Source organism: Staurois parvus, unplaced genomic scaffold (assembly GCF_062004578.1).
Source record: "Staurois parvus isolate SC_StPar_1 unplaced genomic scaffold, SC_StPar_1.0 ptg000205l, whole genome shotgun sequence".
Taxonomy (NCBI): Eukaryota; Metazoa; Chordata; class Amphibia; order Anura; family Ranidae; genus Staurois; species Staurois parvus.
Window position 1 is genome coordinate 9,132,569 of NW_028318001.1, and position 14,275 is coordinate 9,146,843.

The 14,275-nt window shown below is 37.0% G+C and overlaps 1 protein-coding gene across 2 annotated transcripts in view; it reads right to left on the minus strand.

The window, feature by feature from the left end:
- Positions 1-4,999: 4,999 nt before the first annotated feature.
- Positions 5,000-14,275, minus strand: part of PLAG1 (PLAG1 zinc finger) — an 80,211-nt gene continuing 70,935 nt past the window's right edge. For both annotated transcript variants that reach the window (XM_089678461.1, XM_089678460.1), the window contains one exon: positions 5,000-13,781. In XM_089678461.1, coding sequence (XP_089534587.1) covers positions 12,524-13,777 — 1,254 coding nt within the window. In that variant the 5' untranslated portion in view covers positions 13,778-13,781 and the 3' untranslated portion in view covers positions 5,000-12,523. The remainder of the gene's footprint in view (positions 13,782-14,275) is intronic.

The window sequence follows — 14,275 nt, forward strand, 5'->3', positions numbered from 1 at the left end:
GGTAAGAAGATAATGGGGAAGGTTTTGTGGGACAATTCCTGTGCCAAAAGTAAGGGCTGTACTTAGGTTTTGAAGCTGAAGTCCGAGTAGAATAATTAGATGATCTGAGTTGTTTGAGGCAGTAGATTTTCCGGAGAAGGGGGTTTTGGAATCTTCCGCTGTGGAAGCAAAACCTTCCCTTCTGTGACAGCTTTTATGAATTGGCCATGTGCCTCCCCAAAAAGATGTCTGCTTTGAAAGGGCATAGGTTTGAGGCACTTTTTACAGGCAACTTCAGCTGTTCAAGCTTTTAGCCACAAGACGAGACTAAGTTCTGAAAGATTAAGTTTGAAAAGTTTAAACTCCAAACATAGTCCCAGATTTTACAGCAATGGTAAGGGATACAGGGTCTTACCCGTCCACAATGCTTATCCTTATATAGGACCCCGGGTTCTCCTGTCAGAGTGGTAATACTCCCAAAGGGTTCTTCAGGGTGGGTTCCATAGAGATGGACCACAGCCCTGATTATGTATAGCACCCTATGGCTGACTACACGTGTTGCACAAAGTGCTAAGGTGAGGCCCTGTGTACAATCTAGTGCCAAAAGCAATATTACAACACGTCCCTACAGTGCGAGGTCCAGCTACAGCTCCCAAGGTCTACGCGAGGTTGCGCCAGCCTGGATACACTGTTTCTCTTTGTAGTACTAGAAATCAGTGACAGAGATGATTGAGATGATTAAAGAGCTAAAATAATAAAATTAGTTAAACTAACAGTGATTTCTCAGCAAGGTCCCTTACCTTAGGGCAATAGAAAAACAAGGACAAATAGAAAACAAGGACATAATGAAGCTCAATGGTTCCAATAAATATAGCAGAATCCTATGCTCAGTATACACAGCCTACTCATAAATGAGTCTTCAGAGACTGGGTTACACTGGAGACTGTGTTATGGCACAAGTAGGGACTTTTTGTGCCCCTTCTACGCCATCTGTACCTGGGGGAGTGGGAGCGCACCTCTCTCTAACAACAGGATGTCACCATATATGAGCCACATCTCCATGTGGTTTCGTTATATTGACGATGTGTTCTTGGTCTGGGAGGGGTCAGAGGATGAATTACTTCAATGCATCAAAGTCATGAATCAAAATTACTTTAATTTGCAGTTTACCATGTCGTACAACTCCACTACTATTACCTTTCTTGTAACTATTAACAAAGAGTTGGGGGGTACTCTGTCGAGTGGCCTCTATAGGAAACCTACAAGAGTCAACACTATCTTGAAAGCTCATAGTGCACATCCCCGCCCCCTGGTTAGGTCCATTCCCTATAGTCAGTATCTCAGAATTAGACGCAACTGCTCAGATGAACGCAGCAAAATTAAGAACAAGGTTATTAGAAAGGGGTTATACACCTACATATCTTAAAAAGGCATTTAGGCAGGCTACTCAAAGATCTAGACACGATCTGTTATTCTCTACCAAAACTAAAAAGGAGTCAACAAGTACACAGGTCATTATGTGTTATAGAAGACAACATAAATTAGTCAAAAGACATTATCCAAAAATAATTGCTAATTGATCCCACTTTGAGTCCCCACATCCCAGAATCCCCAGCAATAACATTTCATAGAGCAAAAATCTATTAAAGATTATCTTGTCCACAGTGAATTTGTGGGTGAATTCAGGACAGATGCTTGTAAAAATCTAGGCACCTTTAAATGTGGGGGTTGACCATATTGTAGATATATGAACACAAACCATGATGTGCTATTACCCAATGGTGATTCCGACACATGCAGACATTTTGCCAATTGCAAAACGATAGGAGTAGTTTACTTACTTATCTGTGAGTGTGGTGAATTCTATGTGGGAAAAACAAAGTTAAAGGTGAGCATATTGCCATATTGCTAGTATGAAAATATCCAATCCTATTCTACCACTTGGCCACCATGTGAGAGGTATACATGAAGGGAGATTTCTTAAAATTTCTTTCCTAATTTTGGATTGAGTCCACCCTAACAGGAGAGGGGGAGATAATACACTTCTCCAATATGAAACACAGTGGATCTTTCTGTTAAGAGCTACCTCACCCCCAGGCCTTAATGATCCTATTAGTGTCAAACCATTCTTAGAAGGCTTTTCCTAAGGGGGATGTGAAAAATAAATGATATTATGATATTGCATTCAATATCTGCCTCCATCTATATATCCTGACACTTCTGTCTTATTTTTTTTTTCTTGTTGTAATGTATGTTGGTAATTTCCATATATGGAATTATTTGTCTCTAATTGCTAATTTATAATTTTTGTATGTAATTTTATATTAATACATTTGGATATACATTCTTTGTATTTGTATATGCACCACTGAGGCCTTTTCCCTGGTTGGCCTTGACAGTGCTACCTTGCGGGCCTGCTCGCATTTACCGTGGGGGGCCCTGTTTTGTTGGCGGTGTGTGAAAGGCTGGTTCCATCTCATCCACTATTGCAGACTTTGTGTCCCTCATTGCCCGACTTTCTGGGCTACCACCAGATGCGCCAGTGGGCCGACGACACGTGACGTCATTCTGTCCATGCAGAGTGGTGCCACGCACCCTCGGTTCAGGAGGTTGCCATGATGACCACCGCTGCGCAATAGTTGTCTTCCACTCCATACTATTTAAACACTAGATCCATGCTGAGAATTATACAGACTTTGAACTAGGTAAATTTAACTTATGGCTGTTAGACCACCTTGAAGTTCCGTGTTATCTATGGTTGTTTTATTTTGGCGTGGCGGAGGTAATTTTTTATGGGCAACCTTAGTGTGGTGCTCTCTTGGCTGGCTGGGGGTCCCAATACCATTGTACCTTGGGGTGTTAGTGTGACAATGACAGGCTGTTTCTTAATCTGTATCACGTCTACATGTTCTATGCTTCTATTCAATCAGGATGGTATGTACTCTATGTATATATTTTTTGTATGCATTGTATTCCTTACATTTTGATATTGCAATGTATTTATTGTGATTTGTTATGCCATAGAACTTCTTTTTTGTCGTCCTCCTCTGTTATATACCCCTGAGCAAAGTATTATCTTACACGCATCGGATTCCAACAGATGAATGTCAAGTGGAACAACAAGAGGAGGTTGTCTTTACATCAGCTAAAAGTTTCTTTATTTGCTTTTATGTAGCCACTATGTTGTGACTTTTATGGAATTGTTACATTTGTAGTATTTTATTGTACTAAAATAAAACTTTGTTGTATTTTACAACAGTACTTTTTCTGTTGCCCTTAAAGTCCCTTGTTCAAACAGTGGGGGTCCTCCGATCTTTCTGGCACCACAAGTAGAGCCCAGCACCTGGAAGTCTCATTCCAGGCAAGCCCCACAATTATGCACCAATTTGATAAGCTGCATAAAAAGCTCAGTTCAGCAGCAGGTAGATGAAGTCTTGAATTATTTTTCACTTCAAAGAGAAAAAAGCCTGAATAATTGTTAATCTTTTCTCAGTAGACAAAAGATGCCCCTTCTCCCAGGACACGAACATAAACCTGAAGCATGCAGGAAAAGACCAATTTTACAGATAGGCAGCAGTATAACCCAATTGTGTTTGAATAAGTAAATCCTGTGTCCCTTAAAGGCTAAGTTCAGCTTTAGTAACATGTTACACCCATATTTAGGGTGTAACATGTTACAATGCAGAACCCCAACTCTTTATTTTCTTTGCATGTGATTAGGTATTCTTTGCAAAGTGAAGCTTCATCTCATTTACCATGTTCAACTGAGCAATTGCGCAGTCTACTTACCTTTATTAGATGCACTTCATTGTGCTATAAGGCTACATTCTCATGGGAGTTTGTGTGCAAATACTTTGCTGCATTCAGAGGTGTCTAAACGCTATGTATGCTATGGCCGCATACAAACTGGCCAATTACTTGCAGCCAGTTTGGATGCAGCAAAATCTCTATAGAAACACTGACCATGGATGCACACTGGTTGCATCTAGGGTCGGTGTTTGCGTGTAACCACAGGGATGTGTGCAACAGAATTTAAAAACCTTGTGTGAATGTTGCCTTTATGTTTATAAAAGAAAGGTAGAATGCCAGCACAGTGCAGAGTATTTCCAGCATTGTTCTGAGGTTTTTGAAGAGGTGAATCTGTCCTCTGCAATAAATGCTCCAATAAGAATCAGAGCAAATAGTTTCCCTGAAGTATGACAGTCTCTGTCCTGTATTCACACTGATGAAACACTGACTTCCTGACCTGTAGTTATCCACACTCTCCTTAACTATATGATTCTGTATGGGTTACAGTTATGCACACAGGAGACAACATGTGTTAGTGAGATCAGGCAGTTTGGAAATCAGAGAGAATTGTCCTCAGAATAAAGTTAAAGTGGTTGTAAAGGCTCAAGGTTTTTCACCTTCTCTGCGCAGCATCCCCCCAGCCTTACCTAAGCCCCCTCTCAGTTCAGCGATGTGCACTGGAGTCTGGGCTATCCTGGGACTCCCTCTCCTCATTGGCTGAGACAGAAGCAGGAGCCATTGGTTCCCACTGCAGTCAATCACAGCCAATGAGAAGAGAGAGTGGGCAGGGCCAAGCAGCAGCTCCATCTGTGAATGGACACACAGAGAAGCGGGTGCCCCCACAGCAAGCTGCTTGGTGTGGGGGCACCCGACAGGAGGGAGGGGCCAGGAGCTCCGGCGGGAGACCCAAGAAGAGGAGGATCCGGGCTGCTCTGTGCAAAACCACTGCACACAGCAGGTAAGTATAGATATGTTTGTTATATATATGTATATATATATATATATTTTTATAAGCCTTTAGAATCACTTTAAAATTTTAATTTGTCATCCATTTGCTTGAATAATTTAAGGCTGGATATTTAGATTCTTCATAAGCTCAATCATGAGTTTATTGAACTTTGCTTGTGTACTCCCAACTATACATGTCAAGCAAAAACATTTCTTACCAATACACTTCCATAAGGCCTTATCCTTAATTTCAGAAACAAAAAAAAAATCCATGAAACATCCATCAGATTTATATGTTATCTAAACCATTCTGCGATTTTATTGATTTTGTGGAGTTCACATATTTATACAGCAAACACTGTAGGCCTCAAGAAGCTGCAGCTCTATTGTTTAAAATAGCAGCAAGGTATCTTTTAATATCAGAGATTCTGGACAATAAATAGTCTGTCTCTTTGGATGTGAATGCTTAACATGACGACCCGCTGCAGCTTCATAATGTGACTGCTATTTTACAGAGCTTATACACAAAAATATATATATGCAATCTTTTTGTCTATATTTTATACAAATACAACAGTAGTTTGTGAATACATTGTAAGTACATTTACATGATAAGCAACACAACTTCCCATATCTCTTGATAACTTTTTTTTTTAAATGCAAGAAAGATACACAAAATTCAGTCTGGAATGCAATTTCTCCAACTTCTTTGACTTTAAAAACCTTTTATAAACTAAATAATTTTTTTTAGCATTTGTAAGTCCAAACTTTTTTCCACTTAATAAAAATATAAATTTCAGCAATAAGTCAGAAGAGATTTAACCAGTTCCAAAAACTTTTCAAAGTGATAAAGAGAGGCATAGGTTTTTTTTAATGTAATATACAGAGTGATCTTCACACCACACTATATATTATGCCCAGTTCACTTTTTTGCAGCTTAAATGAAATGAAGAAAAAGTTGGGTGTGTTCGAGAAACAAAATAGCATGTCCATTGATTTTCCTTTTTTTTCTTGAATTTTTTTTTCGCTTTGCAAGTGCATATTAATACGCTGTGGTGTTGTACAAAGTTCAGTAAAAGGGTAAACTAAATCACAGTATAAAAATATATCATACAACTATCGCTATAATAAAATAGTCCTTTTTTCTATGGTAAAAATACATCTGTAAGTGACAGGGAGGTTGTAGCACCATTAGAGAACGGTTTTCCCTAGTTACATTAGCAGCATGATGATCCAATAGTACAATATTGCAGGAGTGTTTTTGAGAAGAAAGACATTCATACTGGTTGGATTGTACCACTGAAGCTTAAACTGAAAAGTGTTTACACACATATCAATGTTAGGATCACTTTTATGGCAAATTTTCTGGTCAAGAGACACTGCCCCTCAGGTAAGCAAGTTTCCCCTAAAGTGAAATGAAGGTGTGAATTCTTCTGAAGTTCTCTCCAGCCTTTACTACCTTTGTCAACTTATAAGCCACATGCAATTAGAATAAAAAAGGCACGTGAAGGTTTATGAATAAAATGTTTTAATAAAGTATTATTTTGGCTTTCTGGTCAGATTATAGTGCATAATGACAACAGTGTTCAGACACACAGCAAGCCCCTGAAGCTACAAAAGCCAACATGAAAGGTAGCTAGGAGCTACACATGGCTCAAGGGCTCCAGGCTAGGGAATACTGCTACACTGGAATGATCATCATGAACTAAAACATTTTTAGTGACTGGAAATTGCATTACACCGAATATGAACAACCAGTGATATGTATTATTTGTAAAAACATTGACATTGAAATGTATTTATTTTGGAGAAATCTCCACTTAATTCCTGTTTTGTCTCGGAACAGGAAGTGCAGGAAGTCATAGAGAATCTCCCCAACGGGATACAGACAGCAAAAGTGAAAACAAAAGTTTTGGTTTTGCATAAATTTTAATTTGAAGAAGTATTGTAAAATGTCACTCAATTATTGAAACTAGGGTATTTAATGTCAAACGACTGATCTGACTAGCCACGCACAAAAGATTAGATCTTCATTCAGCAGTTCCTACAAGTAAAGGTGATATACTTGAACAAATGACATAAAATTGACATGATGTATTCATTGTAGGGTTGTCACCTCATCCCTTTATAACTGAGCACATTATTTACACAGATTCTGTGGTTGATTAAGGTGGTAATTAAACTCACTGAGTGCCTTATCTGCAATAGATTGGCCTCCGAACCGTTGTAATTACTGTGTTTGGTTTTAAAAGGATGAGATGGCAACCCTAATTCATTGTCATAATCTAAAGGCAGATTTGTCAGGTGGAAAAATAAGTTTAGCACCACTTAAAATCCAAAAATTTAGAATCAGGTGTTTCAGATAAAATGTCATTAATTGGAAATGCATCACAAGTAGGCACGTGGAACCGGTCTAATTTAAAGCTCAGATATCTAGGGTCTGGCGTTCTCTTTGCTACTGGAGTGTGTGGTGTCATGCTATGAACCAAACAGCTTTCTAAGGCCCTGAGAAAGAAGACTGTGGATGTCAAAGAGTCTGACAAGGGATTTAAACAGATCACCAATGTTTTTTAAATCAATAAATTCTCTGAGAGCAAAATCTACAAGAATCATATATATTTTTTAAACAATTACTATTTTTTCCAGAACTTGCCAGCCCAACAAAATTAGCCCAAGAGTGGACCATTTGATACTAAAAGAAGTCTTCCAGAACATCAATTTCACCATAGGTGACTCCTGCAACGGTTGGTGTTAAAGTGCATGAATCTAAAATTAGAAAAAGACTGCACCAGTTTAACCTGCATCGGAGGTGTGCCAGGCAAAATTATTTGCTGTCTGAAATGAAAGCTTGAAAAGCAAGACAACAGTTTACCATTGAACATGTGGGAAAAGACCATGCCTTCTAGAACAATATTCTGTTGACTGATAAGCCAACAATAGAGTTGTTTAGTCAAATTAACAGTATACATGCTTCGTGAAAACCAAAGATGGTATATTGGGAGAACAGCCTCATACCAACTCAATATAATGGTTTTGAACTGCTTTGCTGCTTCAGAGCCTAAGCAGTTTGCAGTCATTATATTAACTATGAATTCTGCATTATATGAAAGAGTGCTTAATAAAAATGTGAGACCATCTGTCTGAAAGCTGGAGCACCCCAGTAAATTCACAAAAGAATGGCTCCAAAAGATGAAACAAAGCTTTTTGGATCAGCTTAGTCAAAGCCATGATTTCAATCCTACTGAAGTATTGTGGGGGTTTGAAATGGGCAGGTCATGCACAGAAATCCATAGACATCTTGCAACTGAAGGAATTGTGCATAGAGTAACAGGCAAAATTTCACCAAGTCGATATTGGAGATTGGTGGGAAGTTATGCAAAACTGCTACAAGAAGTGAATCTGCTAAAAGGGGGCAATATCAACTTCTAAGGCCAAGGGTGTACTTTACCCACAGTATACATCTATTAATATTTCTGTTCAATAAATTAATAAAAGGCATTTTTTTCTTGTCTTTTAATTCATATATATCACCTTTATCTGTAGGCACAGTTTGAATGAAGATCTTATGTTTGCCTATTCAAATATGTTGAAAACTTCAACAATTCCCATGGCTTGTAGTTATTTTTTACATGTCCCAATAAATTCATAACGAACTAAAGGGAAAACAGGTTTATAATTATGAGTAGTTATGTTCCAAAAGAAATCTTGTGAAAGGGTTAATATACAAAGACTTAACTATTAACCCTTTCATCTTGCATTGTACAAGTAATAGTGTAAAGGGTATATTACAGAGTTCTAAAAGTGGGCATGTTGGCTGGATGGCCACATTATCTGGCTCTGTCAGTAATGTAGTGCAATATGCAAATAGTAACCTGCAGCAGCCAAACATATTTCTTACCTGTTCAAACTACAGTAAACAATTATTGAGCGCTATGGATTGTTATCTTTTACACTGACATATCAATTCAGCCTGTATGCTTTTTTTTTTTGTTTTTTTTATGGCTACCTTTAACCTGCATCACAAGTCACGTTCATGAATCTTATGTAAAACATGTTGGGTTCAAACAAAATGCTAAGATGGTACAGTACAAGTGCTAGAAAATATCTTCAGGGAATTGAGGGTTTGACAGCATTATTGAACCTATAATTTTGTTTCTTTTTCCCTCCTATTCTTTTTCTGGTTAGCCTAGTTAAATGCAGCATGCAGTTCTCCATTTGTTGAGGATCTACAAGTCCTTGGGTGCCCTTCATTTATGATTAGTCTTCAGCTTTTTGAGGAATGTCATCTGGCACACTCAGTGTTAGGCTGCATGTGTTTCCCTCATTTCATCACTCTACTATTTCAGTAGTGTTTCCCTTTCTCATATTTGTTAACACTGTAGAGGCCAACTGTACTGTGGGTTTTTTGTAATAGAAAAACACTGTGGTGAAATTTGCCACCCCATTTGTGACCCAAAAATAAGTGCATAAATTCAAGACTACCAAACAATGTTTATTCCACATTAATCTGTTATATAGCACCGGTTAAAAAAAAAGAACATAAGTGCCAAATGTTTGAAGTAACTAAAAGGGGACATATCTGTGCTTTCATTTCAAGCTCTTAATTTGAATACTGACAATGTTCCACATACTGTATATGCTTTAGTTTGTTTTCTTGTATTTGAAACTATTCTGCCCCACATACAGGATAGTGCTTGACAACAGTGTGCCTACAGCAACTTCAATCCTACTACAAAAAATGTATACAAAAAATAAAAAACAGACTTGGACAAAACTATGCTTTCATAATAGGAATGGCTGTATCAACTAAGCTGATTTGCACATCATAATGGATGATTCCATCCACCAGGAGTAATAATGGTGGCATTTATCCACACCTGTTCTAAAGAAGGTGGTACCCAGGCATTATTATTACAAGTGCAAGCCTGCTTGTCAAACGTCCCACTGAAGAAGGCAGTGTGTCTTGAAGTGTGTAAACCTAATCAGTAAGTATTGAAAACACTTATACTTGTGTGAATGGAATCCATTGTGGAATTCTGCAATACTCCACAAGTATCTCTGGCAGCAAGAGTTATTAAAAATACAAATTAAAGAAAAAAAAAAAGACACTGGTTTGTGCAACATAGCAATCGGATAAGCAACACTGTAAATAAAGTTGTACCTGTTCAAAACTAGGGTTTCTCACAAAGCATTATTACTATACGTCCTACATCATTTTAACCTAATGGAAACACATTATTTTAAAAAAAAATCTATAATAAAAGCATTACCTTATTTCTCTCATAAAAGGTTCCACATTTTTTAGCTTTTTATTTTTTTCCCCAAAAAAGTGCTATATTTCATAATATGTGTAACATAGATGTCAACCAAGCTTCATCTTACAAAATATTGGCCTATGACACACATCAAACAAACTAGGCAAATAATCCTGAAAGAAAATCTTAACATTCATAACCTCAACGCAAACAGCTCTGGCTCATGTATCAGTCAGCATATGGTTCTTTAAAAAAGAAGAAAAAAAATTACTGGCAAAATTAGTAATTCACTGTAATCCACAAATTAAAGGTTGGACATACAATAAATGAAAAAATGTGTTATGCAAAAAAAAAAAAAACCCAACACATTTTGCCAGTGGACTTCTTCTACCATTTAATATCTAGTAGAGTGGATGCCCACTATGAAAAATGGGTCAAAGGGGCCAAATATAATTGGATAGCATAATATGGATATGCTGCCAAGAGTGGGGCTAATTTAAGGCATTAAAAATAATCAGCAATTGCTTATATGTTTTAAATCTAGGGTAAGACAATTGTAACATTATAGCCTGTCTGAAGCCATGGTGACCAGTTAAGGTTCAACATATTGTCTTGATTATTTTTTATAATTTTTCAATGGCATATAATTCTTTAAGAAAAAATCCTTCCAATAAAATGCAAAATTTGGCTAATTATTACTTTAAGGGTGTTGGCGCAAGTTATATATATTTTTATATAATATATACACACACATACAAATACATAAAATGTTTTACATCCAGATACTAACTGAGACATAGTATACTATAGTAATATAAATATATGGCACTTTTATTTACCCAAAATATCCAATATAAGGCCATGATTTAGGAAATGTGGCGAGTTTTAGCCTATATATGGTGTTTTTTCTCCTTATGTATTAAAAGGCAGGTTTAATGTGTCTTAGGTAGTCTGCCTAATAAATGGACAAAAATAAAAGGGAACAAGAGGAGCTAAAATTCAGAGAAGTGGGTTGTCATTTAAAAAAAAACAAGAAAAAAAAAACGCAGCATTTGTGAGTTTGAAACACAAAACTAAAAACACAGAAACTAAACTTTTCAAACATTTCAAAACAAAATGGCAATCGATGATTTAGGTGTGTTTCTTTTTGAGAAATCTACAGCCCTTTCAACTACCCTTCCTCAATATGGATTAGGCTGGCTATTAACATTTGTAACTATTCCCTTCTGTATTTTATTGCTGCGCATTTTTTTTTTCTGTGAAGAAAAGGCAACCTTGAACACTAATTGTTCAATGAAAGCCATCAATTTGTTTCATAGAAACTATAGGTTGAATATTAAAATATCAGAGCTGTGGGTGCATATCATATGCACAGATTTGTTATTTTCACTCTGAAATGTTAAAAGCAGTTTGCATAAAAAATACAATTCCTACCATATAATGCCTTTAGAAGAAAAATACTGTTAGACATACAATGAATATTTACAAGTAACTGGAAAACAATAAACTAAAAATGACTTACTAAGAAAATATAATGGAAACTTTATTTCCCATAATGTTTATATTTTGCCCTGCCATATTTTCTCAGGTACACTTTATTATAACTAATTTATTATATATATATATATATATTAACCATGTAACTCTTCGGTTATAGACTTTGTCTTCCCTCCTAATGCCTAAAATCAGATATCAGAGCATGTTGATTGGGGCTGGTTATAACAGTTTCTATCAAAGTGGTGTAAGCAATATGCTTATACATAACTCCTTAGAGTCCTCTTTTGAAACGTTGGCAAAAAAATAGCTCCTAAACCAAGTAAAAAATATCTGCAAGTGCTGGCGACATGTATCTGTTGAACGGCAGTACCATACCATATAAACAGATCATCACAAAAACTATATATATATATTTTCTTTTTGACACTGGCTTAATGAAGGCACATACGTAGTAGTCAGTACTACAGGCTGAGGCATTTTTTCATACAATCTTCTGACAACAGAGGACTTTTTTGCCCTGGCTGAAAAGAGCCAAATGTGAATTGATAAAATACAAAAGTGCAACCAATTGTGAATATTTAACATAACTGCATTGCATAACAGTTGCAAGTTGAAGGTTTATCGAAATGCTGCATTAAAATTGTACTTTTTTTCAATTAAACTCACATTAATGTTCCAATATCCTTTTTGTAAAAGTGTATTCTTAGAATCATGAATTTGGCATTTTAACATATGAACGTTTTTAGGTTGGTGATTACGTTTTCATTGATACTTGACCAATTTGAATAATTTAATAATAAATTGGGCATTAAAGCTATGAATATTTCCTACTTGTAGAAAAAATAAAAATTAGCTGGCATTATAGCATACTGCCACAAACAGCAAGGAGTCTAAAATGAGAGTAAACAATTAAGACATTTGTAAAAAGGTGAAAAGCTAACAATGTACTGGCTTATTAAGGTTGTTAAAGTATAGACTAGTAGAGGTGTTTCAAATGTCTTTTCATTGGCACTAAGATAAAAAAAGCTATCTAATGCAATCCATAGTATAAACTCCTACTGGAAAGCTTGATGAAATCGTGGCAATGTTGTGGTTGAATTCAGATTACTTGTAAAAGCAGAAGACAATGCATGTAAAGAACCAAAACACATGTTATTGCTAGGATCTTGAGGATCCTGTGGTTGTGGGGGTAGCTGTGCCATTGATGAGTTAGCTTCTTCTTGAGAGTAACCCATTCCTAAATTCCCAACAGATACTGGTGCATTGTAAGGGGGACCGTTGGAAGGTATGAAGTTGAATAACTGGTTAAAGTCCAATGAAGATGGGTTAAGAGGTTCACTAATTGATACAGAACTTTTTGAGAGGGATACTCCATCAGTACCATCATCTAATGGCCCAACTTGAGGATCCAAACCTAGCTTCGAAGAAGATGAAGGGGACTCTTGAGAGGAAGGCGTCATGCCACTTTGCAATTCCATAAGGTAACTTTCAATTTCCACTTTCAAAGGTTGTTCTTTCTCAGGCATGGAAATGGCATATGAGGTAGAATTAAGTGGGTATTTCAGCGAAAGCTGATGAGAAGGATGGACAGAATCCATATCTATTGGACATGGCATACCCAAAGGCAATGTTGGAGCAACCATTTGGTGTGTAGTTGCAGAGCTCTGCATGGACTGAATTTGTGTGTTATAGAGGTTTAACTGCAAACTGTTTGTGAATGGCTTTGATATCAGCTCATTGGAAGCTAAGGACATCACAGGAAGCAGCTCATCTTTAATAGGAACACTGCAGGTGAAGTGATCCAACAGGTCCATAGGTTCCGTTTTCACTTTAAGCAGTTCTTGATTGTGGCTTTTCTTCATATGACGGGTTAGATGATCCTTACGTCCAAACCTTTGTGCACAATACTGACAAAGGAAGTCTTTTCTCCCAGTGTGCACTACCATGTGTCTGCGGACGTCTTTGCGAGTGTAAAAGCGTCGGTCGCAATGCTCACACTGGTGCTTTTTCTCCTTAACACCACTGGAAGATTTGCCTGCATGGGTCTTTAAGTGCTCCAACAGCACCACTGTGCTTTCAAAAGTCTGCAAGCATACTTTACAGGTGAGGTCTCCACTTGTAGCAGCATGCAAAGCCAAGTGACGTTTAAACCCAAGCTTGGTATTGTAGTTTTTTCCACATTCTTCACACTTGAAGGCTTCTTTATTGGGATCGTGGGTATGGAGGTGATTTTTTAGGTGGTCTTTCCGGTGAAACATTTTCTCACAATAATTACACTTGTGGGTTTTCTCTGGAGAATGTGTAGCCATATGCCTTTAAACACAGATACAGTCAAGTAAAATAACTGTTAGAATGGCAAAGCAAAAGTTGCATTTTTCAAACTTAATGAATAACATAGCTCAAGAAAATCAAACCTTAACATCTTATTAAAGCAGACTAAACATTTTTTGTTAAAAAAGGGGAGTTTTCCTCCAATATCCGTTGCACAATATTTTTCAATGCCTTCTTTAAAACAAAACGTTACAGAGGAAGCTTGTTAAATTACAGTCAAATCAAGACATGCAATAAATGAGCAAAAAGTTAGCTGGCAACCCCACTCAGAGCCAATCAATGAAGCAGCAAGGTTGGTGCAGGTGCTGTTTAATGTTTAAATAATGCTAATCAGTGCCCTCATTCCCATGATCAGACAGTCCAATGTTTTGGCTTGTGCACTTATGGAAATCACCAGCCTTCCTCTAAGCCCACCAAGAGTGAGTACCCTAGATATATTTGAGAAATTCTTAACACCCATCATGAAGAAGCTGCTA